We start from the raw sequence: 26411 nt of genomic DNA on the forward strand, positions 1-26411 counted from the left end.
TAAAAGACTTCTTATGCCACGAATTCAATTAAAAGATCTAATTTGCCCAAGGATATTTAGTTCTTTATCTATTTATCTTGGTATTCAATTAATTTTTTATTTTTTTTTATTTTTATGTGACTTGACTTCACTTTAAGGCCACGTTTACGCCGCTACTATGCTAAGCTAAGTATTTGCATCTGCTTATACAACAACTGTGCTCGGAGCCACTGAAAAGTCCACTTTATGAAAGTGCTCAAACTCCGTCTCCATGGAAACAGGAGAACACACAACTTAAAAAAAAAAAATACTCAAACTCCGTCTCTGTTGAAAACGGAGGAAAACGCACCGCTTTGAAAGTGCTCATACTGCACATGCTCAGTAGACGGAGACCAGCAGCAATGGCGGCGGCCTTCATGACATGCAAAACAAAAAGGTTCCTTTTTATTTGGAAATGTTGCCAGAGTCACTGAATCGTCTTTGTAGAAATTGAAAGTGAGGAGGAGGAGGAGGAAGTACAGTGATTTAAGATTTAGGGACCTAAAATTAGAAGCTTGGCGGATAAATAAATACCACGGTAAAATACAGAAACATGGAAACAACCGCAAATAGTCCCAGTTCCACCTCAGGTGTTTCCTCTTTTAACAGGCTCACGGGGAGTTTGTCTGTTAATCGTAAACCAACGTCTGAAAAAGCCCCCTGTAACTTTAATCTCATTGTTTTATAATCAAATCTGTTATTTAATAGCAGAAGCCGCTGCTTAATGTCTTTCATTCTGCTTTTCCGTCGTCTTAATTTGATTCAACGTTTGTCCTGAAACGACCTCCCCGTGAGGGGAAAAGTCCAAATTTGATTAATTTGTGTTTTGTGGGGTGTTTTTTTTTTTTTTTTTGGTTTCCTTTCCACCGAGGAAAACAAGCAAAGTCGGGAATTTGATTTCACCTCCGTCCTCAGTAAACCTCACATCCATCTACTGGAGCTCACCAGGCTGACGCCACGGATAATATTTGTTCTATAAACTGAACGCTTCCACTTTCTGTGAGGGATTTTTCAGGAAATGCATTTTAACAGTGGAGGAAGAAACGGCTGCAAGGAACCAAATACATGAACAAGCCTGCATCACGGGGGCTGTTTTCAGGCGTAACACACGGTCTTAAAAGATGTAGAGTCTCGTCCTCGTCACCAGTATAACATTAATAATAATATTAGAGTGTTCACCTTTGACCTGTGTCGTGTTCCAGCAGGACCAAAAACAAAACCAAGGGAAGAAAACCATTACTCAATAATGTTTACACTGTTGATTGGCAGGACCTGCCCCGGCAGCATAACCTGACGTAAACAGGGATGAAGGAACTGGACTGGAAGCGCAAAGGGGATTGGTGGCGGCGTTTGATTGTTTGTTCTTTTCAGGTCGCCGCAGGTCGCGGCTCCACCTCCGTCCTCACGTCACCTCTAATTCCCAAACCACCGCTAAAATAACCCCCCCCCCTCCTGCAGACGGAGGGGGGGAGGGAACTATCAGTGGGCCGTCAACAAGCCTGTGGATTCCTCTGGCGATGAGGAGGAGGAGGAGGAGGAGGGGGAGGAGGAGGAGGAATACGTCCTCAACACAGTCACTGTGGGGAAATAGACTGTTGATTTCTGCAGACTTGTAATTATCAGGATTGCTTCATGTGAGCTGTGGACCAACGTCTCCCGTCCCGGATAAAGAGGATTGAGAAGGACAATCGCCACGAAAACAAACACTTTTAAGTTTAATTGTCACCGATACAGAAACAAGTGGCGGCTCCCCCGTTACATAACCGGACATGTGAGATTTACAGACATGAATCAATAATCCCCCCCCCCCCAAAAAAAAAATAATGATTCGATTACGCAGCTAACAGATGTTTACTGAAAAGAGTTTTCTATGTTTGTTTTGAGGTGTTTGTTACATAACTCTGACGATATTCCACCAGAGGTTTGAATCATTCTTTTTTTTGGGGGGGGGTGACAAACTGAAGCTAAACCAATCAGATTTTAGTAAGTCCAACTGGAAATGAATGAATGAATGAACGAATTTGTTTGTTTGTTAAATATATGTTGGTTGGTTGGTTTGTTTTTTATTAGATATATGGTTGTTTGATTATTGGTTTATTTATGTGTTTGTTTATTTATTATATTTGTTTGTTTATTAATTAATTTATTTATTTGTTTCTTTATTTGTTTAGTGTTTTATTTGTGTTTATTGGGTTAGTTATGTGTGTTTAGTTGTTTCTTTATTTGTTTGTGTGTATGATTATTTATTCATCATTTTATGTGTTTGTTTATTTGTTTAATTGTCTGTTTATTTGTTTGTTTGCTGGTTTATTTGTTTGTGTGTTTATTTATTTATTTAATGTCTGTTTGTTTGTTTATTGGTTAATTAATGTTTGTTTTTTGGTTGGTTGTTATATATATATGTGTTTGTTTATTCTCATGTGTTTGTTTGTTTATGTGTTAGTTTATATATTTATTGTGGGAGTAATTCTACGTCTTTCGGTAAAATTAAATTGTTCACTGAAGCATTGATTGTGCCCAGAAAAGTCCCATTTGTTTGTGTTGACATGTGTTTTGTTGTGGAGCCTTGCAGAAGAGAGAGAATGAGAAATAACCGACCACATGAAGAGGAAGTGAAACTGCCTTCATTCAGTCAAGCGAGAGTTCCTGGTGGAACATGTTGAAAACCTTTACAGAGGAGCTGCTGCTGTTACCGTAGTTACGACATCAATACCAGTATTATTGGTCAAATTGAATTTCATTTCATTTCACCACGTCACTTCCATTGACTTGTGTTATTCTTCTGTATATATTATTGCATGAATTCAACAACAGTGGTTTATTTGTTTGTTGACCAATATTTTTATTTGTCTTTTTTCTCTTATTGGCTCTGTCAAAAACTGTTTTCGTCAATATAATGTTTTATTTTTGACACATACAGTGTATATTGGGGATTTAGGAGCAGTGAGAGGCCACTGAGCAGCACTCAGAGAGCAGCTGGGGGGTCAAAGGTCACACTCAGGCACCCACAGGAGTAACTTATAGGCGGCGAGATTAAAATGTAAACACAGACACGTGATGCACCGTGAATAAAACACAGGTTTTTACAGACTTACTGAACTTAATCAGCGTGCGATGCAAGTGATGGAAGCATCTCAGTGAGTCCTGTGTCTGTCCTCTTCCGTCTCCCCGGAGGAGACGCAGTCCCTGTCGGTAATTTGGAGGCGGAGGGACGGAGAGCGCCGTAACGTGACGGTGACCTCCATCATCTGACATAATCGGGACGAATCGCTGAGAGTGGAGTTACATAAACGGATTCTCGTCCTCACCCAGATTAGCCGCCCGGCAGACCGACAGCAGCCTGCTGCTCCCCGCCGGCACACACGGAGGCAACACGATGACCCGGTGCTGCCACCTGGAGGACAAACGACCACATTACATCTGGACGCATGCGTACATCTGCAACTTTCTTTCGTTCTGTCAACTAAAATCGGCATTGCGAGTTTCCCACTGCAATTCTTGAAATATAAATATAAATGAATCAACTAAATATAAGTAGTTCAATTCAATACAGAAAGAGGAATTCACCTGTAAGTTTGCCAGATGAGAACAAATGAAAAGCTGTGATCCAAGTGCTAAATTACAAAAAATTGATAAATTACAAAAAGTAAGTAGTATGTTCTGTTATTACGGCTAAAGTGTTTAAACAGTCTCAAATAGCCATAATAATAATAATAATAATAATAATAATAATAATAATAATAATAATAATAATAATAAGCTAAGCTTGTCTTTAGGGTCCGAGCACTGACAATGCCGTAGGGATTATTATTGTTGTTGTTGTTAAAGAGACCATGCTATAAAAAAAATCTACAAATGGTGACAAGCAGTCAACATTTCTAAAAGTAATAAAGACACAGGACTGTCCTCAACTACTCATATAATTGTTTTTTCCAAAAGCTGAAATGGTGTAAATTGCTAAAAGGCTCTAAACAATACAAACTGTTCACATGTCCAAAACTAATAAAATATTTATCTATCCAAAACTGCTGAAATGGCAAAAAAAATTGCCAAAAACATTTAAAACAGTATTAAAATGTGATCAGCCCTTAATCATACACTGAGAAGTAGTTTTACAGAATCATACGTCTTTATTATTAGAATTACTGTGACATTAACAACACATACAGATATAAAGCACTCTTTTGGAAATATAAAAACATTGTACAATTTTATAGCTTCTTCTTTTGTATATAAAAGATCCTTATAATAAATATGCTACTCATTTTATTTATCACGTTAATAAACTACTATCTACAGCTTCAAAATCTTCTAGGAGACAAATGAAAAGATGAAACTTGCTCTTAAATTAAAGTAACAAATAGAAAACGACATACTGATCGGGTTAGTTTAACACTTTGCTTGTAACGCGACCTTTACTGTGGAGATCTTCACAACGATATCAGCTGTCGACGCTCGTGTTGTACACACTGTGGTGTGTTAGTGTTTCAGTCTGTTGTGTCCCGTGTACAGTGTGTGTGTGTGTGTGTGTGTGTGTGTGTGTGTGTGTGTGTGTGTGTGTGTGTGTGTGTGTGTGTGTGTGTGTGTGTGTGTGTGTGTGTGTGTGTGTGTGTGTGTGTGTGTGTGTGTGTGTGTGTCTGCGTGTGCCAGAGTGGCTCATGAGTTCTTGGAGAGGCCGAGTTTGAAGTTCCTTAGTTGTCAAGTTTGAATTGGGACAGTCTGCTGCATAAATCAACGTATTTGTATCTTAATGTAATTTGCAAAGCCTGTGTGGCGAAATAACCACACAGATGAAGGTCAAATTGACCCGTTTTCAACAGGCGAGGACACAGAATTTCGTCAGGTGTGTTTGCGAGCGATGATATCTCTGCTTCTTCTGCGTCTCGGTGATATCTGCGTGCCGTTATTAGAAACCAAGAGAGTCGATATCGATCGTTTCTTTGGAAGAGTCATTGACAAAAATTGAACGTTTTGGGGCTGAATTAAAACTACAAATTGACCAAATATCGGCAAATAGTAACCCAGTGTGGGTGTGTGTGTGTGTGTGTGTGTGTGTGCTTCAGGTGTGTCTCTTCATGTGCAGCGCCAGGTGGTCGGAGCGGGAGAAGGCCCTCTGACACAGCACACACTCGTAGGGTTTCTGACCCGTGTGTTTGCGGTAGTGACGCGTCAGCTCGTCCGAGCGCGCAAACTTCCAGCTGCAGCCCTCCCACGAGCAGTGGTACGGCTTCTCCCCTGCGGAGCAAACGGACAAATCAGACGGGCGTCGGGAGGCAGGCCGCCGGGCGAGACGCCGCCGCCGCCGCCGGGCGAGGAGACGCCGCCGCCGGGGTCCTTCTCGTTACCTGTGTGCGTGCGGAGGTGGGCCTTCAGGTGGGAGCTCTTGGTGTAGGTCTTGCTGCAGCCGGGGTATTCGCAGCCGTGGACCGCCGGCTTCTTCCTCACGGTCGGCCTCCTGCCGCGCTTCCCCTCCACGCCGGCGGGGGGCGGCGGGGCTCCCAGCAGCAGGGGCTGCTGGTGGAGGGGCAGGTGACCCGCGGCCTGGCCGTGGGCGTAGTCGCAGAAGAGGCCGGCGCCGTGGCTGAAGTGGGGCACGTAGCCGTAGTGTCGGGGGTCGGGGGTCACGCCCTGAGGCGGGACGAACCTGCCGTCGGGGAGGGTCGCCATGGCGGCGGGGTGCTGCTGCTGCTGGTGGTAGTAGGGAGTGAAGTCCCAGGACGTGACCTTGCCGACGCCCCCCCTGCCGTGTCTCTCTGCGCTCCCCACCTGCGAGAAGTCGAATTGATTGAGGTTGTGCACGTCGTGGAACGCCGCGCGGCCGGCGTGGGGGTCGCCGAAGTACAGCTCCGGCTGCACGGGCGAGGCCTCGGGGGGCGACAGGAGCTCCGCCATGAAGCCGTTCATCTGCAGGCTCTCGTGTCCCGCCTCGGGGCACGGCGGCGGCGGCGGCGGCGGCCGGTGGTCGCCGGCGTCCAGAGACGGGACGATCTCAGGCGACGGGCTGCTCCATTCAGACAGCAGGAACTCGATGTCCCATGATGCCCGGCTGTCGTCGTCCAGCAGCTCCTCCGTCATGTGCTGGGCCACCTGCAGCTGGTCCGAGGCGTGTGGCGACAGCTTGATGGTCGGCGAGTCGAGAGGCAGAGATACATCAGACTGCCACACCTGGACCAGAGGATTGCAGGGGGAAAAAACAACAACAACAACCAAAAAACAGGATTACTGCTTATTTGTTTTTCTATTTAAAGAGCGAGTTCACAACAAAAGATGACACTCCTGCTTTATCTCCTGAGGATTTTCTATCCAAAAACAGTTCTCTTAAAACAAAACTCAACCTGTAACAACTAAACAAAGTCAATAATCTGGAATTTTACTGTGGATTGAAAAATAGAACGTTTGACTTGTCAAGCGTCGTTTCAGCTAAATGTCAAAATCCACTTCATCCTGCTTTTACACACAACTTTCAGAACGAAGCCTCGTCTAAAAGAGTATCATTGCTTCGGGCGGAAACAAATATATTAATTAAAAAAAAAAAAAAGCACATTTAAGATTCGTTTTCATTTTTAAAAAAAATTGGGAGCATTTTTACATTGGACATTAATGCAACCTCACGGCTGAAGTGACGACCAGGCAGGTTTTGTTCAAACCAGCTCACAATAAATGAACTCACACAGCAACAAACGTGTAATTCTCACAAAAAGTATAATTTCAACACACAGTTATGTTATTTCAAGAATAAATGAGTGTTTCAGGTCAACTGTTCAACCCAATAAAAACCTAGAACTTACGTCGATCCCACTTTTATTGCAAAACTTACATTTTCTAGTTTTTGCCCCACATCTACATTTTCTTGTTTAGAATAGAATAGGATCTTTATTGTCATTGTAACAAGTACAATGAGATTTAAAAGTGCCAACCAATCTGTGCGTTATAAAATTAATCCGTAAAAACGTACAAATAAAAGCTCTTCAATAAAAACACATATAGAAATAGAGGCAGAGAAACAAATAGATACCATCACTCATACACACACAAGCGTAGTTTCTATTGTACGGGTCCCTTAAACAATCTATTAAACATTTGCTATTGTTTTTTGTTGTGTTTTGCAAAATGACTTCAGTTGTAAACAAACAGTTTCTTTAAAAGGAAAGTTGTTTTTTTTATAAAACACATTTTTTTTACAGGACACTTGTACCATGTGGACTTGAAGAGAATTTTAACCTACTTAAGAGATTAAACAATAAATAGTTAAATGTGTTATTTTGGTCAGTTTTAGACTATCCAACTACATATTTATTTATTTTACTCTATAAAAAGTCACAAATGCAACAAAGCAGGTCTTGGAATAATGAAATTCTTCAATATCAAGGTTTTTTTTTTTGTTTTGTTTTTTTTAGAGGGTGTCCTTTAAATGTCAATATTAAAATGTTGAATTCGACATTACATTTTAAACTCGTGCCAATGATATAAAAGCAGCTCAGAAGGTTTTCTCAGATATGAAGCTGCTCTTATCTCCAACTGTCATCTCATCGCACAATGCCAAAGTGATGCGAACACGTCGAAAGCCTGCCGTCCCTCAGCGGGGGGAAACAACAACAACAACAACAAAAACAAAAACCAATAAATCAATCTGAAGGGACTTACTTTCATGTTGTCGCCGGCGTGTGAGAGGTTGGAGAAAGAGCTGAAGGAAGGGAGCACAGCCTGGGTCACAGCCATCAAGCCGTCTGAGGTGTCGACAGGTGGAGCAGCGACAGTCAACTTTCTCTTTTGGTTTTTTGTTGTTTTTTGTTGTTTTTGTTTTATTATTTTACATTCCTCTTTCACCGTGAGCCGAGAGAACAATCAAACCACAGTCACCAAGCCTCCCTCTCATCCCAGTTACAGTCCCGTTAGTGCTGAAAGGCCACACAAAGTGACGTTTCCCAAAGATGCCCCCCCTCGCTGATATCTCCCCCCCTCCTCTCTCTTGTCTATCTCCGTCAGCTGCAAGTCTCACTTCAAATCTCTCCTTTTCATGTAGGCTTTGACCGTTAGGAGGTGGAGCATTGTGAGTGTGAATGACTTTGCCGGTTCCTCCACACTGGAGATTTAGAATGACTCTGCTTACCTCACACCTTCACTCACACTTTTCCTGCCCCGCGGGATTCAAAAGAGCCGGGAGGAATTGCGAATGAGCACAAAAAACAACCTAATTTCACTCATTAAATGCACCGTTCTTTACTATTTGATCCATAGTTTTGAGTTGAAGCCTCACGTGATGAGAAAGAGTGTTTTATCGAACATCATAAAAAGTTTAAGAACAATCTGGACAGAAGATAGACCACATCAATATGTCCTCGAAAGAGCAAAACGGGGTGTCACGCATACTTTTATCATGAATTGCTGACATGTGAACCAATAAACAAGTGAAAATTAAATAATATTAGAGATAATTACAATAGAAGTTTCACAAATACCAAAGAAACTGCAATATAGAAGGAATGACACTAAAGACCATCGTCTAATAAATATAATCTCTCTAAAAAGATGAATAAAAAAAAGAAAAAAGAACTCTGTGGAGTGTTTTATTCATTCACAAGTAAACACACGAGTGGCCGTTATCAGATGGCAGGCCCTATCTGCTGCAGCATGCCGGCGAGTGCGGTTGACGTGAGGTCACGTTTCATGTTGACGTTCAAAAGGAATCGAACAAACTCCTCTTTTGTGAAGTCTTTTGAGCAGAGCCACTCACATCACTTCATTGAGGTACAACTCGTCAAGGGACGCCGAAAGGCTTCCCAAGACAAATCCACGTGAGGGGATTGTGATGGTTTGAGTGCACAAGTAACAAAAAAAAAAGAAAAAGAAAAGAAATGATTGTTTTTAGTGCTAATTGTGAAGCACAATGGTCATTTCCCAGTGAGGATGAGCTGCTTCTGGGAAGACCTGCGTGCAAAAGGTGATTATATTCTGGCTGCTGTTTATCTGCTGACGCGGGGTAAAGTCGGGCTGCTGTCTTCCCACAGATAGTGGAGCCCCCGACTGCTGCCGGAGCCCGATGACGAGCCCGCCACTGATAAAGACTCTTCTCTCCGCGTCCGACCGACGACTGAACGGCGCATCCAGTGTGCAGCAGCGGAGGCCGCAGTCGCAGAACAGCCTCCGTATGACCTTTATTAGCAACTGCTCCCCTGGAAAAGGACTTTTCTTTTTTTTTTTAATCTCCAAAAATAACAATTATACACATAACATATTCATGCTCATATCCAGGCTACCAGTTTCATTTAAGGCTGACTTATGTATTCTGCCCTAAGAAGGAAACTAAAATAAGTATTTTTATTGATAAAGCGACTGAACCCAAAGTTTGAGGGGGAAAAAGTTAGCAGTCAGACAGGTCATATAAAATATAACGCATCATAAAAAGAACAAGATACAACAGAAATGATGGCCAAGTTAATAAAAAAAAGGCGCAAAAAGTTTACAACAGAATATAACATCAACCGCAGGGGGAATGAAACTAAACCAAATAAAAATTCTAGTCCCCCAACAAAGTATAAAAATGTTAATCTTTCGATTTATGACTCTTTTAAGTACAGATATAGTTTTGAGTGAACTTGATCTTTGTTGCTGTAGATATTCACATTTATACGTCATCATTTTTGAAAGGGAAGTGAATATTAATGAGCTTTTAGATGTGTGCTCTACATATTTTAATTTTTTTCCCTCCAATATGTATTCAATTGTATATGACGTTGATATAGTGATAATATGGCTAAATGATTGACTTTTTATTTTCATAAAAAGTTTAAAAGAATTTGGCTCCCTCTGGTGGTCAGGATGTGTCACAGCGGGGGGCGGGGAAAAAACGACCCAAAAAAAAAAGGATCCCTTATTAATGTTTGCATTTCAAAATGGACGTGTTTTGAAATAATCTATCACATTTTTTTGTTAATATATATATATACAAACTTGTGATATCGGTTTACTGGCGAAGAGGCGTGTTGCTTGGTTGCTATGGAAACAAGACACCGTACCGACGCAGGCGCAGGCGCCATTGGGAGCAAGGGCACAAATAACGCATCAAAACGTGCGTAAAAGTTGGGGGATAGTGCGCCACGAGGCAGACACGCAACGTGTCCCATTGGAATTTTCTCGATTAAGACTGTTGTCGTCGATAGAACTCGTGTCGTGTCGTGGGGTGTCTCCTTCAGTGTGCAGGTGGACATGGAGACCGACGCGCAGTGTCCAGTCAGCGGGGGGCTGTGGAGCAGACCCAGAGTCCCAGCCAGCACCGAGCAGAGCCGGGCCACCCTGCAGTGTACGTCATGTCTGGGGTTACTGGTGAAAAGTTGTTTTGTTTTTTTATATTGTACTTTATACAATTTATATTTTGGAATTTATTGTGAAATTGTGACGACTTCAAGATCTAAAGGTTTCTGGCGTGTTTTAACCTCCCTTGCGACAGTTTCCCTTTATTGATCTTCTGAACTGAAGTTTATGTATTTGTTTGTGTTTAGCATTTATGTTTATTTGACCCATTCCCCCCCCTTCCTGTCCCGAGCAGTGATGAAGCAGGAATCGAGACTCACCAACTTCCAGAGGAAAGAAACCAACCAACGCTCAACGAGTGAGTCTATCGTCCATCTGGGATGTTTTCACCAACTCTCTCAAAACAATTCTAAACAATCCGTCACATATTATCAAATGCTGAGAATATTTGTAATACACAAATTGATAACGGTAGTTAATCCAAACGTTTGTCCTCATCTGGACTTGATAAACTTCATTAGGACCTGATATTTTAAGTCAAATTGAGAGAATCAGTTAGAGAGAAAAAACATCAAATCTCTATTTTGATTGAAGCATGTTGTACCGTCGTGTAAATAAATGGACCGAGGATGGGATGTTTTTTTTCTTTCTTTCTTCTTTCCAATACAGTATGGACACCGCCATAGTTTGACAAGTGTCTAAAACGTCTCTTTCTCTCCCAGCTTCGTCTCCGACGCCTCCTCCGTCCGGTCGACCCGTCCGGATACACGCTTCTCGGAAACGCAGCGCCGAATCCTGCCGGGCCGGAAACGCCTACGCCAGAGAAACCTTTCGTCCGAGTGCCACTCGTACGTTTCTCTCTAAAGCCGGGAGTCTTTTGGGGCTGGAATCTGTCTCTTCTTTTCACCCCTTCCCCTCCCTCCCTCCCTCCCTCCTTCCTTCCCAGCAGGAGACTTGGAGAAAGAAAAGAAGAAACTCCAGGACATCTTTTCATTCGGTAGTGAAACGCCTCCGGCTGCCCCTCCGAAGGAAAGCCCTCCAGAGAAGAAGGATCGATATGAAGAGAGTGAGGCTCAGGAGCTGGGAAGGTATATTCAAGTGTTAGACGCTACAACTAAATAAGATCTTTTGGGTTTTTTTTTTGTAGTTATGGATGAAATAGAAGAGCGGAAACAGTTTCTGGCAGACATGTCCTCTCTGGGTCAGGAGAGAGACTACCTGGACATCGTCAACACCCAGATTTCACAGGTAAAAACTGACATTACCAGGAGTTTCCTATGAGGTGACATGTGATAGTATATACAGTGAGATATACAGTGTACACTGAGCTCTTGAAATATTCTGTCCGTTTACGACACTGCTCATAACCCCGATGTTACCCGCTCGACTCCCCGGCGGCAGAAAATGCGAGAGCTGGAGTTGTTGGAGAAGCGGCGAGCTGAGACGACAGGAAGTGACGCCGCGGCGCCGTAGAGAGACGGGGAAACGTCCCGTCGACCTCAAAAGACGTCAACAAAGCTTCGACCGGAGTGGGGGGGACCTGACGGGTGGATCATAATAAATGTACAACAAGCCTCCCTCTGCTTGCATGGATGTATTTTATTTCCTCGGCGTTCCAGTGTCAGTATTGAGTTGGAGGAGCGTTTAGAGGCGGAGCTACGAAAAGCCCTTCGACTGAGTAACTAACAGGATGAGTAAACGTACACGACAGAGAAAAGTATTAAATAAACACTCTGAACATGTCTTCTTTCCTCTCCAGTTTAAGGCGAAACAAGAGACGTACAGGGAGGCGTCATAAAATATAAATTAATGATCACGTGTTAAAAAAAACGGGGTGACGCTTGAAGCCGATAAAAATACTGTTGCTTTTAAAAGTCCTTATTGCGTTTTTTTTTTTTTTTTTAGAGTTTTCATGTTAAAACAAAAGCTTTGCTGGTTGTCGGGACGACCTGCACTTCAGCCACGACATGACAACCGTTTTTCTCACCGAGCGAAAGGAGGGAGAGCTCGAGCGGTGCGGTCCTGCTGACTCAGCGTTTCCAGGGAGCAAGCTTAAAGCACGCTTCATGTATATACAATGTCTTAAGTAGTACCACAGGTGTGAGCGGGACAGTATGTAGAGGTTGAACCGGGGGGGGGGGGGGGGGGGGGGGGAGAACATTTGAGATCAGTGCAGGATTTGCTCCGAAGCTCTTAAAGCAGTGGAGTTGAGGCGTCAGCAGGAGGTGGAGGTGTCGGGGCGTCGCCCTCTTCACCTTGAAGGAGGATTCCTCGACTCGGGGGGGAGAAAACTTTGTCTCTGTTTTCTGGCTGTTCAGCTTTTGTCTTTCCGCGGACTGGGACTCTTTCCTGCTTCTCCTTTGTGGCTCAGCCGTTTCAGCACCTTGATGGGTTTGAACTTTGCCCCTTTCTTCTTCTGCTGCTGCTGCTGCTGCTCCCTCTCCGGCTCCTTGTGAAAGTCTGACGGAGGTGAAGAAAACATTCAAGGTCACAAGAGGAGGAGGAGGAGTGTGTTCACAGTGCTGATAACTTGATTTCTACACCTACCTTTTTTCTTCAGCATGGCCTCCATCATCTTGTCCTCCTCCTCCTCCCTGTGACGGACGGACACATTGACAACGGTTGCGTTTTCACACCCGGCTGTTTTTTGTTTTTTTATGTATACCTGCATACGTGTCGGGGTTGCCAGGTTTGTGTTGTTTTCGTGTGGAATTCAGCCACTTTCAAATTTTTGTTGTGGGATAATGATTTTGACCACGATACCGAATAAACTTGTTTTTGATGCTGGTACCAACTTTGCTTCTTTCGTTTTTTTTACTACAAGTGACACTCCTGAAATCTGCTACTGAACTGGCAACCCGAGCCAGGCTGGGTGTGCTCCAGGTCAGACGGTGTCACGCGGTTTACCTCTGCCTGTCCTGGTCCATGTTGTTGACAATCTGGTTGCGCTGCTCGATGATGGTGACCAGCTCCGCCATCAGCTGCTGCTCACGACTCTTGTCCTCCTCGGTCCAGTCTTTCTCTGACGGTGGGACGGAGAGGGTGACTCAGATGGGTGGATGGATGGATGGGTGGAGGAATGGGTGGATGTGTTAAGCTCTCTAACCTGGTTTGTTCAGAAGACACCTCAGCTCGTACTCCACGTCCGCCTGCCGCTCCTCCAGGTTCTGCTGCTTCGCGCTGCAGAGAGACATTTTTCACTGCCGTGTCACAGAAATGCACATTTTGTCTATAAAAAAGTTGGTTTTTATTAAAACCTGTGTGCACATCCCTTTAAAACAGAACCCAAATAATGTATGCATGCTTTACGTCTATTAAAGAATCTAATTGTATTCAACTGAACCTATTTAACTTTATGACTTAAAAAAAAAAAGAAGAAGAAGAAGTCCCCGGCTCACTTCTTTCCTCTAATCACTGTCACACCACAACCCACTTCTCCATCGTCGGTGAGTACCATCACACTGTTGCACAAAAGCAGTTTTTCCTACCAGAAGTGGCAGAAAGAGTTGAAACTAACTGTCTTAATAAAAAAAAACAACCAACAATAACAAGTAAGAGACGTAATGTGACACTGCATGGAGCCGTTATGGTGGCGACTCAGCCTGGTTGTGTGATCAATGAACGAGTCGTTCCATCTATACTCACGTGTAGACCAGCTCAGCTTCCCGTCGCACCAGGAGGTGTTTATCGTGAATCAGAGTGAACCAGTCCACCAGCAGGCGCTCCTCGTCCTCGCCTGGAAGCACAACAGAGGGACGGCGGAGTTAAAAGGCTTTTCCCTGGCCGACTCCACGCCACTAAAGACGGGCTGCCGGACGCGGTCGGCCGGTACCGTTGGGGTTGTCCCTCAGCTTCTTCTCCAGCTCCACCCCCCTCTGCTCCAGCTCGTCCAGCTGCTTCTCCAGCCGGCTCATTTCGTCATGGATGTCCTCCACCGGGATGTAGAGGTCCGACTGCACCTGGAGGAGGGGGCGTTCGCGTCAGCGGGTTTCGGCCTCGGCCTCGACGCTCAAGTGTCTTCGCTTACCTTGCGCTTGATGAGCGGGAAGCCGTGGCCCGGGGCCGGGGGTCGAGCGGGGCGGGGGCCTTTGGGCGGTTTGCCTTTGGATTTGGCGGTGGAGGGCGAGGCCTTCCTGTTGAACGGGTTCTCCTTGCAGATCCGCTGGGGGGGAAAAAAGCAAAGCGACAGCGGCAGATTGAGTTGACGTGTCGAGTGCGTCGCTCCGCACCGGATGGATTCAGCCTCGGACGGACTGGACTGCTACCTTGTGGTGCGACTGCCCAGCCGCCGCCGCCAGGGGGCTCGGGACGGCGGCGGGCCGCGGCGGCGGGGATCCCGAGCTGCGGCTGGTTTGCGGCGTGGCCGGAGCGGAGCTGGCGTTTGACGGCACGGAGGAGGAGTCGGCGGCGCCCGGGGATACGTGAGGCAGCCGCTCGGCGGAGGACGAGGCGGCGGAATCGCAGGGCGAACAGATCGACGGCTCCGAGACGCTTTTGGAGAAGCCGAGCTCCGGCTCGCCGCCGCCGCCACCCAGAGGGAGCTGTGAAGAGCTGAGGTCTGAGCCCGACGACAGACTCTCCGTACTGAGAGCTGGAGACGGAGAGCAAGAGGAGGGCTGAGAATGGGGGAGAGCTGGAGAAGGAAAGGTCGTGTGGCAGCAAACGGAAAAGACCACAGGAATGAAACGGGAGTTGGGGAGAGATCCAAACAGAAGCAGGGCGAGGGAGGAGAACAAACAAACGCTTTGTTAACATCTCTTATCTTTTCTTTTAGTAGCCGTCACATCCTGAAGCTATTTATACTTCATTAGCTCTATTTTATATTTAAATGTTAAATCTCAGCTGATCACTTGTGAGGGCAGGAGACATCCTGGGTCGTTTTACATGGGACTTTCACATAAATGTCACTGGACAAGAGGAAAACACGCATTCACTTCACAACACGGTAAATCCAAAAGGATATAAAAAGAAGATTCATTTTTGATAAGACACCTGATATATTGTACCATGTTTATGGATTTTAGGAAGTGGCTTGGGACAGTGTGTGCATTGAACGTCACAAATATAAAATCATAAAATGATTCAATAAATCAAGATTAATGCATCCAAAGTAGTTTAAAGGTTGAATGTACTAATTAACAGAGCTGTGGAATAAGGTCGCATCTCGCCAGTCCAGCAGAGTGAGCCGCTTCATGGCTTAGTGGAGGAAATGGATCTTGTGATGAGCGACAACGTAAACAATGTGACTGGTCACGCAACTTCAACTGACAAATGGCTTCAGTCACAGTGATGGAAATCAGCTGAGAGCGCAGCAGAGGTGGTTTCTATTATTGCGCAAAAAAGGATTTTCCACAGTAGGCCCCGCCCAGTTTGACTCTCAAGAGATTTACTATTAAATAATAAATTAAATTAGGAAATTAAATTACATACTAAATATTTTCTCTTTTCTGCCTCTCGTCAGATTTTGCCTTTTTTTTTTTTACATTTCTTTCATTGTTCTAGTCCCCCCCCCCACAGTGTTTTTTTGTTTTTTTTAATTCAGGTTTACTTTGCTGCGTCTCGCCGTGTTTGTTAACTCACTCCGCCATGACATCAAACACCAATCGATCAAATTTCGGGCCTTTCAACTCCGCGTCCAGTGTTTCCATGGTGGATTTGAGCAAAACCGTCGGTTCAATACTCAATGTCAATCATACCGTTATTGTCAGTTTGGCTCATCGGTGCAAATACATGCAAAGCAAAAGTGCCTTATAATAGTGTGAACGCATGAGATCTGAGAATTTGTACGATAACATTCAGGCGGTTTCTCTACGTCGACATCAACGCACTTTGATGCTCAAAAGGACAAACGTGAATCTTTGTGGTTACCATTGGGCGTCTGAGGAGCCCGAGGCGCCGGCCGCTTCTTGTTCCCGGCGCTCGCCGGGCTGACGGACCGGGACGAGCTCCCCGCCGCCGCCGCCGGAGCGTCCGCAGCGGCGGTGGCCTCGGCCGCCCGGGTGATGCTGTACCAGGGGTGACTCGCCACCAGCGTGGAATCGAGCGCCGCCCCCTCGCTCCCGCCCTCGGCGTTCACCTCGCCGTCGCCGCCACCGTTGTCGTCGTCGTCGTTGTCGAAGGGGTTGGCGGGCTGAGGGGGCGTGCCGGGTCGGGAGCCCTCCCCTTTGAGAGAGGACAGAGAGCCTGTGTGTGGAGGTGTGGTCAGTCCGGCGGGGGGAGGGGGAGGGGCTTTCTTCTTCTTGGCTTCTGATTGGACCAGGGCGAGCCAAGGTGGGTCTTTGGGTTTATGGGTGCCACTGAACAGTGAAATACACAGATATTGATGGAGGGATCACACAAGAGGAAGACAACAGGGTTGCAGCCACACGAAGGCTCAACCACGCAAAACAAGCAGGGTGAAGAACACGAGATTCAGAACGCAGAGACACTATGAGGACACGAGGTGACGCAGGAGAAAGTGGGCTACCTTGCAGGAGACTGCGACCTTTCTCGAGGTTTGGGGGGAGTCGGCGGCTTCAGGCGTTCACCTGCGAGTTCAGAGAGTCTCGGTATCAGTGTGAGCCAACACACATATATTTATATATTTATAAAACATTTCACAACAGTCCTACTTACTGGCGACAAGGCCGTCCCCTGTGCGGGGGAGGCGGACCCGTGGGGCGGGGCGAGGAGGAGGAGGGGCGGGCTCTGAAACCCGGCGGGGGGCGGGGACCGGACGAGCGGCTGGTTCCAGCTGACCGGCGGGGGCGTGCGGGAGCTCGCCGTTGGCCGTGCATTTGGCCGCCGCTTGTGGCGCCGCATCTTTCTGTCCATCCTCGCCGCCTTCCTCCTCCTCCTCCTCCTCCTCCTCCTCTTCGTCGCTCTCGTCAAAAGGGTTGGGAGGAGAAGACGAGCGCGTCGTCTCTTCTGCCCCGGCATCTTTGGCTGCCGTGGCGGTTACGGCGGGGTCGCCGGTCGGCGCGTCGCCGTCGTCGTCGGCCTGGCCCGCCGGCGAGGGCGTCTCGTCCTCGCGGCCCTCGGACGTGGCCGGGACGTGAACGGCGGCGCGACCGACCCTGGCAGACTGGACCGGCCCCCTGCTGAGATCCGGCCGGCCGTTCTGATCGGCCAGAGCGTGCCGGGTCAGGTGGTGAGTGCAGACCAGACCTCCGGAGTCACTCCCTGATTTGTAGGACCCAGGAAGCAGCGTGCTGCGACACTCGCTGCACCTGAGAGCAGAGGAGGAGGAGGAGGAGGAGGAGGAGGAGGAGGAGGAGGTCAAGATCCCGGTCACGGCTTCAAACGCAGCCGAGGGCAAGGCTGGAAGAATGATGAACATTTCACAACTTCTCTGTAACAGAATTAGCGACATCCTGTTTCTGTCCATTGTTGTAGGAGAAGATTTGATTTGAAGCACCAAGTCGCACACATTTCAAACAAATGTGATCAGTTAACCCCAAAAACAGGATTTAAAAGGTTGTAATCATATTCCTCAATTAAATCTTTTTTACATGTGGAGAAAGTTTTGTTATGGACTGAACACTTAAAACGTGATCACTGTAAATGTAGACTGCACGGGTGTTGTTTGTTAGTGTGTTGTGTGTTCTATAGCCACTGGGTGAAACATGTAGGTTTCTGAATTTCTAGTAAGTAAGTAGCAGCGAAGGAAGTTTTTCTTCTGGCTGTTCCCTCCCAATCATGGAGGTTAGTCTGATGATGTAGGGTCCACTGTTGTGAAAATGTCTTATGTCATGAAAGCAACAAAAATAAATGAATGGGAAGGAAAAAAAAAGAAAAATGGGATGAATGTGATTTTTCACAGGTTTTTTGGGGGGATTTCAGAGAAAAACCTCTACGTTAACCGAAGTCTGTGAAGTTAAAACAGTTTAAATAGTTTGCAACGAGGCTGCAAAGATGAACAAGATACGGTGTTTCCAAAAATAAATATTCTCGGAGAAATCTGAAGCCAAAAAATAGGAGGTTTAGTATCATTTACTGACATGTTTTATGTCAGAATCTATTCAGTCCATGTTAACCAAACGCGATTAAACCCATGCTAACCACAAACTTTGTTCCAGGCTTTTGACCAGAACGCCGTTTAAAACGCCAACAGCTTCAGCATGAGGGAAGTCAAAACATACATTCTGGACACACACAATCATTTAAAAAAGGTTTGAATGTGCTGATGTGTGTATTTGAGCTGACAGCAAATTTCCCCCGTGTAAAAAAAAAAAAAACAACCCCAAAACAAAACACCACTTTTGCTGCTGCTGCTGCTGCAAATGTCATCCACTCAACCTCATTTTAATGGGATTTATTTATTTATTTATTTAAAAGACGTGATGGTGGCAGCCGTGTGTGAGGCAGAGAGGCGGCGTTTACCTGAAGCAGTTGCGGTGGTAGAGCTTCCCGTCCACCAGGAACCTCTGCACCAGGTGGACGTGCTTCTGGCAGGCGGCGCAGGTGCTGCTCAGCGTGCCGCGCCGCCGCGCCGACGCCTCGGCTCCGGGCTGCGCGGGCTGGCGGACGCAAGCGATCGGGACGTCGTTTTTCGCAGGAAGAGCGGAGCGGCGAAGAGACAACAGGGTGGCGGGGAGGGGGAGATGGATAGTAATGGGGGAGAGGGGGGGGAGGGGGGAGGGGGGAGGGGGGAGGGGGAGGAGATCATACACGGAGTCAGGATTTTGAGGAATGCGGATTGTTTCATTCCGTTTAGTTTGCTACTGCGACTTCTAAATCGCCACTGGTTTTATCCGTTCTTGCGGCTCGTAGCACAATATGTGTGTATTAGTGAGAAATACATTAAACAGCTGAGGTTTGGCTCTCTGGCAGTCCAACATTTTGACTTTGATTGATAGATTGTTTTTAGGCATTTGGTTTTTTTTAAGTGGTTAAATAGCAGCATGTTCAAAAACTTGGCACACGGTGTTAATGTACAACTGTTAGTTGTTTATTTGAATATGTACAACAGGTGGTGAAGCAAACGCTGACCTAACGGCTTTGTTTTCACCTCCAGGCCCACCCCACCACCCCACCACCCCCACCCTACTGCCCAGAGAGTGGAGGGGGGATCAGATGTGAGGAGGAAGAGCAGGAAGAGGAGGAAGTGGAATGAATTTCCATCTGAAGAGCAGGAGGGAGGGAGGGAGGGGGGGAGGGGGGGTGAGTGATGAGGAAGGCGCCAGTACATGGGAGTACGGGATGGAGGAAAGAAGTTGAAGGCATGTGAAAGAAAAGAGAAAGACAGGATACAGAGGCTGTCTTTATCGAGCCGTCCTCCCACTACGGCTCTGCTTCTTGTCCCCCAGCTGTGCTGAGCAAAGCTCACACAAGACAAAAAGGGACGTGGTGCAGAAAGATCCACAAGGATCGCACACCGTCGCACTAAGATCTCGGCTTTATGGCTCAATAACTCCCGACACCACATGCAGAAATTCATATCTATGTCTCGATATTCCTTTAAAAAAAGGAAGCCTGCGCTTAAAGCCGTCACACGGGAAAACCTCACCTTCAAACAACGGCCTGCCATCATGCAGCTGCAGCAGAGACCATGCAGGGTTTAGTTCGGCCTAAAATCAAACTGTTCCTTTAGAGGAAGAAAACAGCCGGGCGTGCAGGAGGTAATCCCCGGTGGTCCTTCTGGTTCAAACACTCACCTCAGGCTCTTTGTCCTCTAAAGGGGTCGGAGGTCGTTTCTGGGCTGAATCATGAAGGCCGACGGAGCTCAGGCTCTTCATGCAGGGAGGGTTCGCTGTGGGACAAAAGAAAGGATGGCATCAAATCCACAGTTTGCTCATGTTAGACCGTCTGAACCTGAGTTTAGACCCCATGAGTGTTCAAGAAGAAGGACCGCTGGCGTCTTAAGCGTTAAGAGACGCTTGCTTGACAAAAAACATGAGACAGTGTATAGTTATTGCCTCTTAGAAACACTTTAACCCAATGAATAACTGTGTGCTTGAATGGGACATCAGAGATGTTGGACACACCTTGGGACTTGTTATTGAAAAAGTTGTAGTACTGCGACACGTATGTGATGATGCTCAGCCGGTCAGGCACTTTCATGGACACCATGTCCTCTGGGTCCAGCAGGGCGGGGATCCCCAGCTGTGTCTCGGCCACTTCGAACGCCTGTGAAGGAAAAGGAAAGGAGGGACGGGGACATAAAACAGGCTGTTAAAACGTGGCTGGGACACAGCGAGCATCCAGACGACATGCAAATATACGAGAAGTAACGATTTGTTCACTTTGGACACATAAACCAACTTCTTTAAAAACAATGTCTAGATCCTTTTTCGTGTCGGGAACCTTTTGTGGCACTTTCATCTGCACATTGTCTCGTCGGTCTATTATCCGGACTAATCTGGGAAAACAATTACAGCTCCTGTTTATGTGAATTACCTTTGAATGCTTCGAGCAAACTAATGAGTTTCCGCTGCAACAGACGCCTCGGAGATTGGTGTGTTCAACCCATCTGAAATTCCTGGGTACTCCGGGGGGGCCGAGGACGCGAGTGTTCTTACCGAGTGATTTTGGTAAACCTACCCTTTAATTAAACTGTCAAGTAAATGATGCAGATAAGCTGCATGCCAGTGACAAGCTTCCACGTCCCTCCAGTCTGGGCTCTGGCAGGGGAACTGCCAGGCGGCTGACCAACACCCAGCCGGGCCCAAACGTTCAAATCTCTTCCCCGACTTTAACCAAGAGCCTGACGAAGAATTCCAGCGAGGAAGCGGGAGCTCAGATGTGGTTACATAACAACACGACTCCCCTTGGCAGACATTCAAGTATGAAATAATCCGGCCGGCTACGGAGCTGCAGCTACATAAATCAATGCTGCTCATCCAATGTGTGCTTTGAATGGTTCTCTCCCTCGACGGGCTGCACCATGTCGGAGTGAAGAATATTCACGCATGTCCGCGGCTCCAGTTCACTGGATGGATACAAGATGAGTGGATGATTCTTGCCTCATAAACTTCCACAATCAAGAAAGTAGCTGGAAAAACCATTGTTTCTCATCCATGTCTTTTCCCTAAAATTCAGGTATTTGTTCCCATTTGCTGCTATAAGGTTGTCAAAGTGGACATAAGAGCATTGAAAGACAATGATTAATGTGGGACACACTGATAGTGACTTTTATGGCCGTCATTTAGTCCAATGGTTGTTGGTTTGTTTTAGCTGATGGACTAATGACCGGTGAGGTGTAACATGCAATGACTGGTGTTAAAAGATAAGCTACTTCCAGCAAATTATGCAAAAATGTAGTCAGGTAACTGCTGTAAATGAACCTTTGGAAACTGAATTAAGAGTCGGTCCACATGTATGTATTGGCACCATCTTTATATTAACCTACTTTAAATGGAAAAAAGAAAACTTCACTATTGACTTTTTAAGAATGCTATGCTGTGTAATGTCACGTTAAACACGTGACCTTGAGCGCCAAGGGTTAACAGTGACGATACAAAAAGCAAGACCACATAAATTGGTGACTGAGAGAGTAAACGTGAGGGAAGTGAAACTGACAGTCGCTCTGTTTGCTTCCTATATAATGTAATTCAGCCGGTTTGTAAAGGCCAGAAGTGCCGGCGGGCCTCCTGAAGAACTGGAGCTGCTAAACAGAGTGCATGCGACAGCTGCTGCACCCCAACGGGGTCAAATATAGGCGGAGGACGTATTTAGTAAATGGCCTTATCACATAAAGAGAATTACAGAAGCTCAAGTCGATGCTTCTAATCTGACTTTGGAGTTGTGCATGTATATATATATATATATTTTTTTTTTTACATTTACTTAGAAAGCCTGCTGCTTTCTTTAAAAAAAACAAAAAAGAAAAACAACAACCCCAAACTGTCTCACCGCTCTTCTAAGCTGTTGGATCAAAAAATGTAAACAGCAGCAAAACGCTGCCACAGCTCAGCTCAGATGGAAAAAGAAGCAGGCCACTTTTTCTTTTTTTTTGTTTTTGTTTCCATCTGCATCTTAATCCTTTGGCCTCCTCAGAGTTTATCACCAGAAAGTAGCGTTTACTCCAAACAGACGGTGGAACAGAGTCACGCCTGCATGCAGTCATCAGGCCGGGGTCATTCTAGGGGTCGAATAACAAGCGGGAAACAGATTGGAAGCCTAAATGCTTGGTGGTAGATGTGCATTAGCTCGCTGGTGATTCCCCTCAACCTCTCCTTCGGCGATTCCTCCCAAAAGATGACCGCATCGCACAAACTCTGCTAAAGCTTACCAAACATGCAGCCGTAAACGAGACTCACCAGCCGGTTGTTCTCGTAGACATTTTCCTTCGAAAGCGAGCCGAAGTCTCTGAAGGAAGAGGGGGAAAAAAGGGCATTGAAGAGAAGTTTGCAGATAACCAGTGTACAGTTCTGTAACAGTTCAAACCTTTTAGGTCATAAATCGATGTACGATCGTACAGATTTATTGGTTAAGCCATTCTGCCATACAGAACACTACTGTAGTTTAGCCTGGTTTAGCTGGTTTAGAACAAAAGTAAAGAAGCGGCAGGGCCAAAACGGGAGCGATGGGCTGATAATTACAAGGCTCTGCTTTGGAATTCCCTGCAGCGGGGCTCCCCACAGTAAACATCCTGCAGTAAACCTGGAAAATGTCTGAGGAGCCGTGGGATCAAAGTGTGTGGCTGTGTGTAAAGGTAAATGTGTGCACTGGTCCAGACAACAGTATGGTGGAAAGAGAGGGAAAAAAAACCCCACCGGCCATGACCCGCCATGGGAGCTTGTGGAAACCATGTGGAACTTTCAAGAAGGCGAGAGTCCTGTGAATGAGCTCCGTGTTGAAGGAGCACAAAGTGACCTCTGTTCTCTCTAATCTAGTCCCCCTGACCACAAACACACCGAGCAGCCATTCTCATATCAAGATTGTGTCAGGCCGAGTCCACGGTGTCAGTTCTGCCGGCAACAGCCGAGGAAACTGCAGTAAGGTGGAATAAAAAAAAAAAAAAAAAGAATGTTTTAAGAAAACGTCCTGTGGTGAGAGCAGACTGGACCAGCTGACGTTGAGACAGACGATGAAACGCAGCGTGTTTTATCTGTATTGTGAGCCTGAACCACTGTGACTCAGGCCGTCTCCCAGGTTTATTTTGGGAAAGACGACTGCTGAACAACTCTGTGTGTGTGTGTCAGGAATTTGAAATCCGCATGATCAGAACCGGAGTGAAACGGCAAATCCACAGAATGCGATTCAGTCGGAGGGAAGCGTTTGTGCAGGAATGCTACTGGAGTGAGACGAGAGCTCTCTGTGTGTTTGCTTGGTGGTGGATCTTCACCTGCACTCCGCGATATTGACATGATTCTGTTTTCATTTTAGAGGTGGAAAAAAATCTCAAACGAGCAATGATTCAATGTAATTGGGTGTTTTCGACTGAAGTGGGAAGATTGTCGGACCACACGCTCGTGTATTGTGTCTGTAAATGGATGCTCAGGCTGTGGAAGCTCCATTCCTCTGATTTCTGCAACTCTCTTTCAATATCGTACCCAGCCTCGGCCCTTAAGGTGCTGGGAAGTTTGAATACCGAGGCACAGTTGGTCAGATAGTTAGCTTTAACTTAAAGTTGTCGCGTGAACACAAGTCTGACTGCATCGCCCCGTGGCCTCCGGTTTCTGCGCTCATGTCTGCTCCCTCTCCAGCGGGTTGACACTTGACCTCGGGGCCAAAGGAATTCTGATGAGGCATCTCGGTGCAGCGACGTCTCTCCACCACCACATCGAGTCGTACACTGGTGAGAACGCTCATCACGGTGCTGCGCAGGGCTTTGCGGTACTACAAAGGCCCGGACCCGGCGTTCAAGAGCTAAATCCAGTTTGACAAGCGGAGGTCTGGGCTGCAGATCAGCCTGACGAGCTGTCCGCCTGGATCAGACGGAGTTGGGTCGGCTCACTGCCGTCAGACAGAAAGCTCCACGGGGAGACATGCCGGAACAAACACCAAGAGGCAAAGCTCCAAAGCTGGCTGTTTAGGGTTTGTCCCTGTTTCTTGTACTTTCAGCTGTACTGCTGGGATGTTGATGTAGATTCAGTCCACCTCGCCGGCTTGTCACTGACCGGTCCAGTGAGTGTTTTTGTTTTTGCTGTACTACTGTTGGGAGCACGGTCCCATTTGCTGCAACGGGAGGTTGTAAAAGCACGCGAGGGACATTTAGAGACTAAAATACTCCGATCAGACCGTATTTATACTTTGTTTGCACATTGCAAAGGGTACATCACACAATGTAGTGCATGTTCTTCCACAATCCACACACACGACCACGACGGCAGCAGATTTGTTCTTACCCAGCGCCAAAGTTATTAATCCGGGTTCTGCTTTAATAACAAACAAACAATAAAAGCTCTGTCATTATTCTAGTCTGGTTCTGCTCCAAACAGATGCATCTGGTGTGAGTCATATGAAGGCCACAGTTTCTGTGCTCATTCTCTTGCAAACGTGCCTGATCATGATCGCCCCGTCTCGATATTCAGACATGCACACGTTTTGATTGGAGCCCAAAATGGCTTTTTTTACACTGGAGGACGTCAATCTGTGCTTTTATCTTCAACCCTCAATCTGTGGAGGAGGAGAAGTGGTTTGTGCAGAGGTTTCTCCTCTCCACTATGGCCTCTGCTTTCTCAGGTGCTATTGTTGGACACCCTGCTTTGTAACAGGTCCACGAGACATTGTGATTGATGCTATATGAATAAAGGTGAATTGAATTAAGAGACAGGCTATGCTCACATCATGTTTGACCTCACGTGTCAAATTTTACACACATATCAAGTCACAGTCTTTTCATTTTAACAAAACAGCATGCATGTGCAATTGTATGCAAAAAAGCAATGCTTAAGTTGTCGTCTAATTAAACCTCTGACAAACACTAAAGTTAAAAGCTGGCGATGTTACTGTGGTGTCTCCAGTGTGAAATGCAGCGGAGGGGAGTGTTGTTACAGGCCTGTCAGCCTGCATTTATTACACAACACTAACCTCTGTGATCATTACAATATAATTACAACACATCCACGATCATTTCAAAAGGCACAGCGCTGTCTGGTATGCTTTTAATCAAAGGCTTTTTATAAACATTAAGTTTTACTCATGCTTGGCTTTGGATTAGTGAACTTTTCACTTAAATCTAGCCAGATATTTTTTGTTGATTACGTATTATAAGTAATAACAAAGCATGTCCTGGGATGATTTCGAGTTGATGTGAGGTTTGTTTGTTTTTTTAACACATAAACAAAGATTACTGGTGTAACTCCAAGCTGAGGACGACAGTGAACAGGGAGTCACGCCTCAACAACGTGTCCCCCGAAACAGTTGTATTTAATCCTCCCTGAAAACTATTCCAACGTTCAGTTACTTTTTTTATATTTTTTTTTAACTGGTTATTTACACGATCGGGTGACGACTTACATGAGATCTGGTCTGTACCGGTGTATGATGGCACAGAACGCCAGCCCGTCCCGAAAGGACGCCGACATGTCCCTGACGTCCACCTCGTAATGCTCGCACTGGAGCCGACACCACTCCTGCAGAGCCTTCAGCGAGCCCATCGTGGCTCCGCCGGCACAGATCCGCGAATAATCTCCGGGTTAGCAGCGGGACGTCCTCTCGGTCCCAGGTGAGCCGCGGCGGCGGGGTGCGGATGTCTGCGGGACGGCGGCAGCCGGGCAACACCCGCCGTGACGGTACGGCGCGTGCATCCACCGCCGCCGAGTCACCGGAGCACGACCGGCTGGAGGCTCCGGCTCACGTTAAGGGACATTGCGCGAACTTTATCCTCCGGGCGCGGCTGTTCCGAAAACCACGCGGCAAAGTGGAAGAGCGAGTTTAAAAAAAATACAAAAAAAAATAAAAAAATAAAAAAATTTCTGAGCTAACGAAGTTAGCGGAGTGAGCTAGCAGGCTAATCCAGCTCCCGGCTCAGTCTGCGCGTGTTTTCGGTGAAAGACGGAGGACGGAGGGGCGACGGAGGGTGGTTCAGCGGCGGTGATGCGGCTCGGTAGAAGGAGGAGGAGGAGGAGGAGGCAGTCTCTCCCCTCGGAGGTGAACCACACGACTCCGTCTGGCGTGTTGGAGGCGCTGCAAGAACTGCAGCGACCCTGCCGGTCACCAGTACCCACTTCGTCTCGTGGCCAGCAGGGGGCGCTGCGCCGATATGAGAGAGGCGG

The 26411-nt window shown here is 46.5% G+C and overlaps 3 protein-coding genes across 7 annotated transcripts; 1 reads left to right on the plus strand and 2 right to left on the minus strand.

Annotated features, from left to right (window-relative positions):
- Positions 1 to 4534: 4534 nt before the first annotated feature.
- Positions 4535 to 7892, minus strand: klf1 (Kruppel like factor 1 (erythroid)). Its single transcript, XM_080520571.1, has 3 exons — positions 7663 to 7892; positions 5364 to 6183; positions 4535 to 5253 (listed from the first exon to the last, which is right to left on the minus strand). The coding sequence occupies exons 1-3, from the start codon at positions 7735 to 7737 to the stop codon at positions 5078 to 5080; spliced, it is 1071 nt and encodes a 356-aa protein (XP_080376697.1). The 5' UTR covers positions 7738 to 7892; the 3' UTR covers positions 4535 to 5077.
- Positions 7893 to 8651: 759 nt separating this feature from the next.
- cUnh22orf23 (chromosome Un C22orf23 homolog) lies at positions 8652 to 11805 on the plus strand. 4 transcript variants are annotated; one of them, XM_080520574.1, is made up of 7 exons: positions 8652 to 8766; positions 9027 to 10318; positions 10565 to 10627; positions 10992 to 11117; positions 11219 to 11335; positions 11417 to 11517; positions 11671 to 11805. In XM_080520574.1, the coding sequence occupies exons 2-7, from the start codon at positions 10225 to 10227 to the stop codon at positions 11740 to 11742; spliced, it is 573 nt and encodes a 190-aa protein (XP_080376700.1). In that variant the 5' UTR covers positions 8652 to 8766; positions 9027 to 10224; the 3' UTR covers positions 11743 to 11805. The 4 variants fall into 4 exon arrangements, with proteins under 4 accessions (XP_080376700.1, XP_080376699.1, XP_080376701.1 ...); XM_080520573.1 differs by having other exon boundaries at positions 8718 to 8813; positions 8921 to 10318; XM_080520575.1 differs by having other exon boundaries at positions 8753 to 9164; positions 10179 to 10318.
- A 43-nt stretch (positions 11806 to 11848) lies between these two features.
- Positions 11849 to 26347, minus strand: micall1a (MICAL-like 1a). Of its 2 annotated transcripts, none has more exons than XM_080520568.1 (16): positions 25654 to 26347; positions 22509 to 22557; positions 20235 to 20376; positions 19905 to 19999; positions 18631 to 18767; positions 16885 to 17477; positions 16736 to 16796; positions 16138 to 16565; positions 14535 to 14860; positions 14297 to 14431; positions 14102 to 14228; positions 13915 to 14005; positions 13376 to 13449; positions 13177 to 13291; positions 12817 to 12863; positions 11849 to 12729 (listed from the first exon to the last, which is right to left on the minus strand). In XM_080520568.1, the coding sequence occupies exons 1-16, from the start codon at positions 25791 to 25793 to the stop codon at positions 12584 to 12586; spliced, it is 2706 nt and encodes a 901-aa protein (XP_080376694.1). In that variant the 5' UTR covers positions 25794 to 26347; the 3' UTR covers positions 11849 to 12583. The 2 variants fall into 2 exon arrangements, with proteins under 2 accessions (XP_080376694.1, XP_080376693.1); XM_080520567.1 differs by having other exon boundaries at positions 14535 to 14902.
- Between the last annotated feature and the right edge of the window lie 64 nt (positions 26348 to 26411).

This window comes from Blennius ocellaris (assembly GCF_963422515.1).
Source record: "Blennius ocellaris genome assembly, chromosome: 3".
In the NCBI taxonomy this organism is placed as follows: domain Eukaryota; kingdom Metazoa; phylum Chordata; class Actinopteri; order Blenniiformes; family Blenniidae; genus Blennius; species Blennius ocellaris.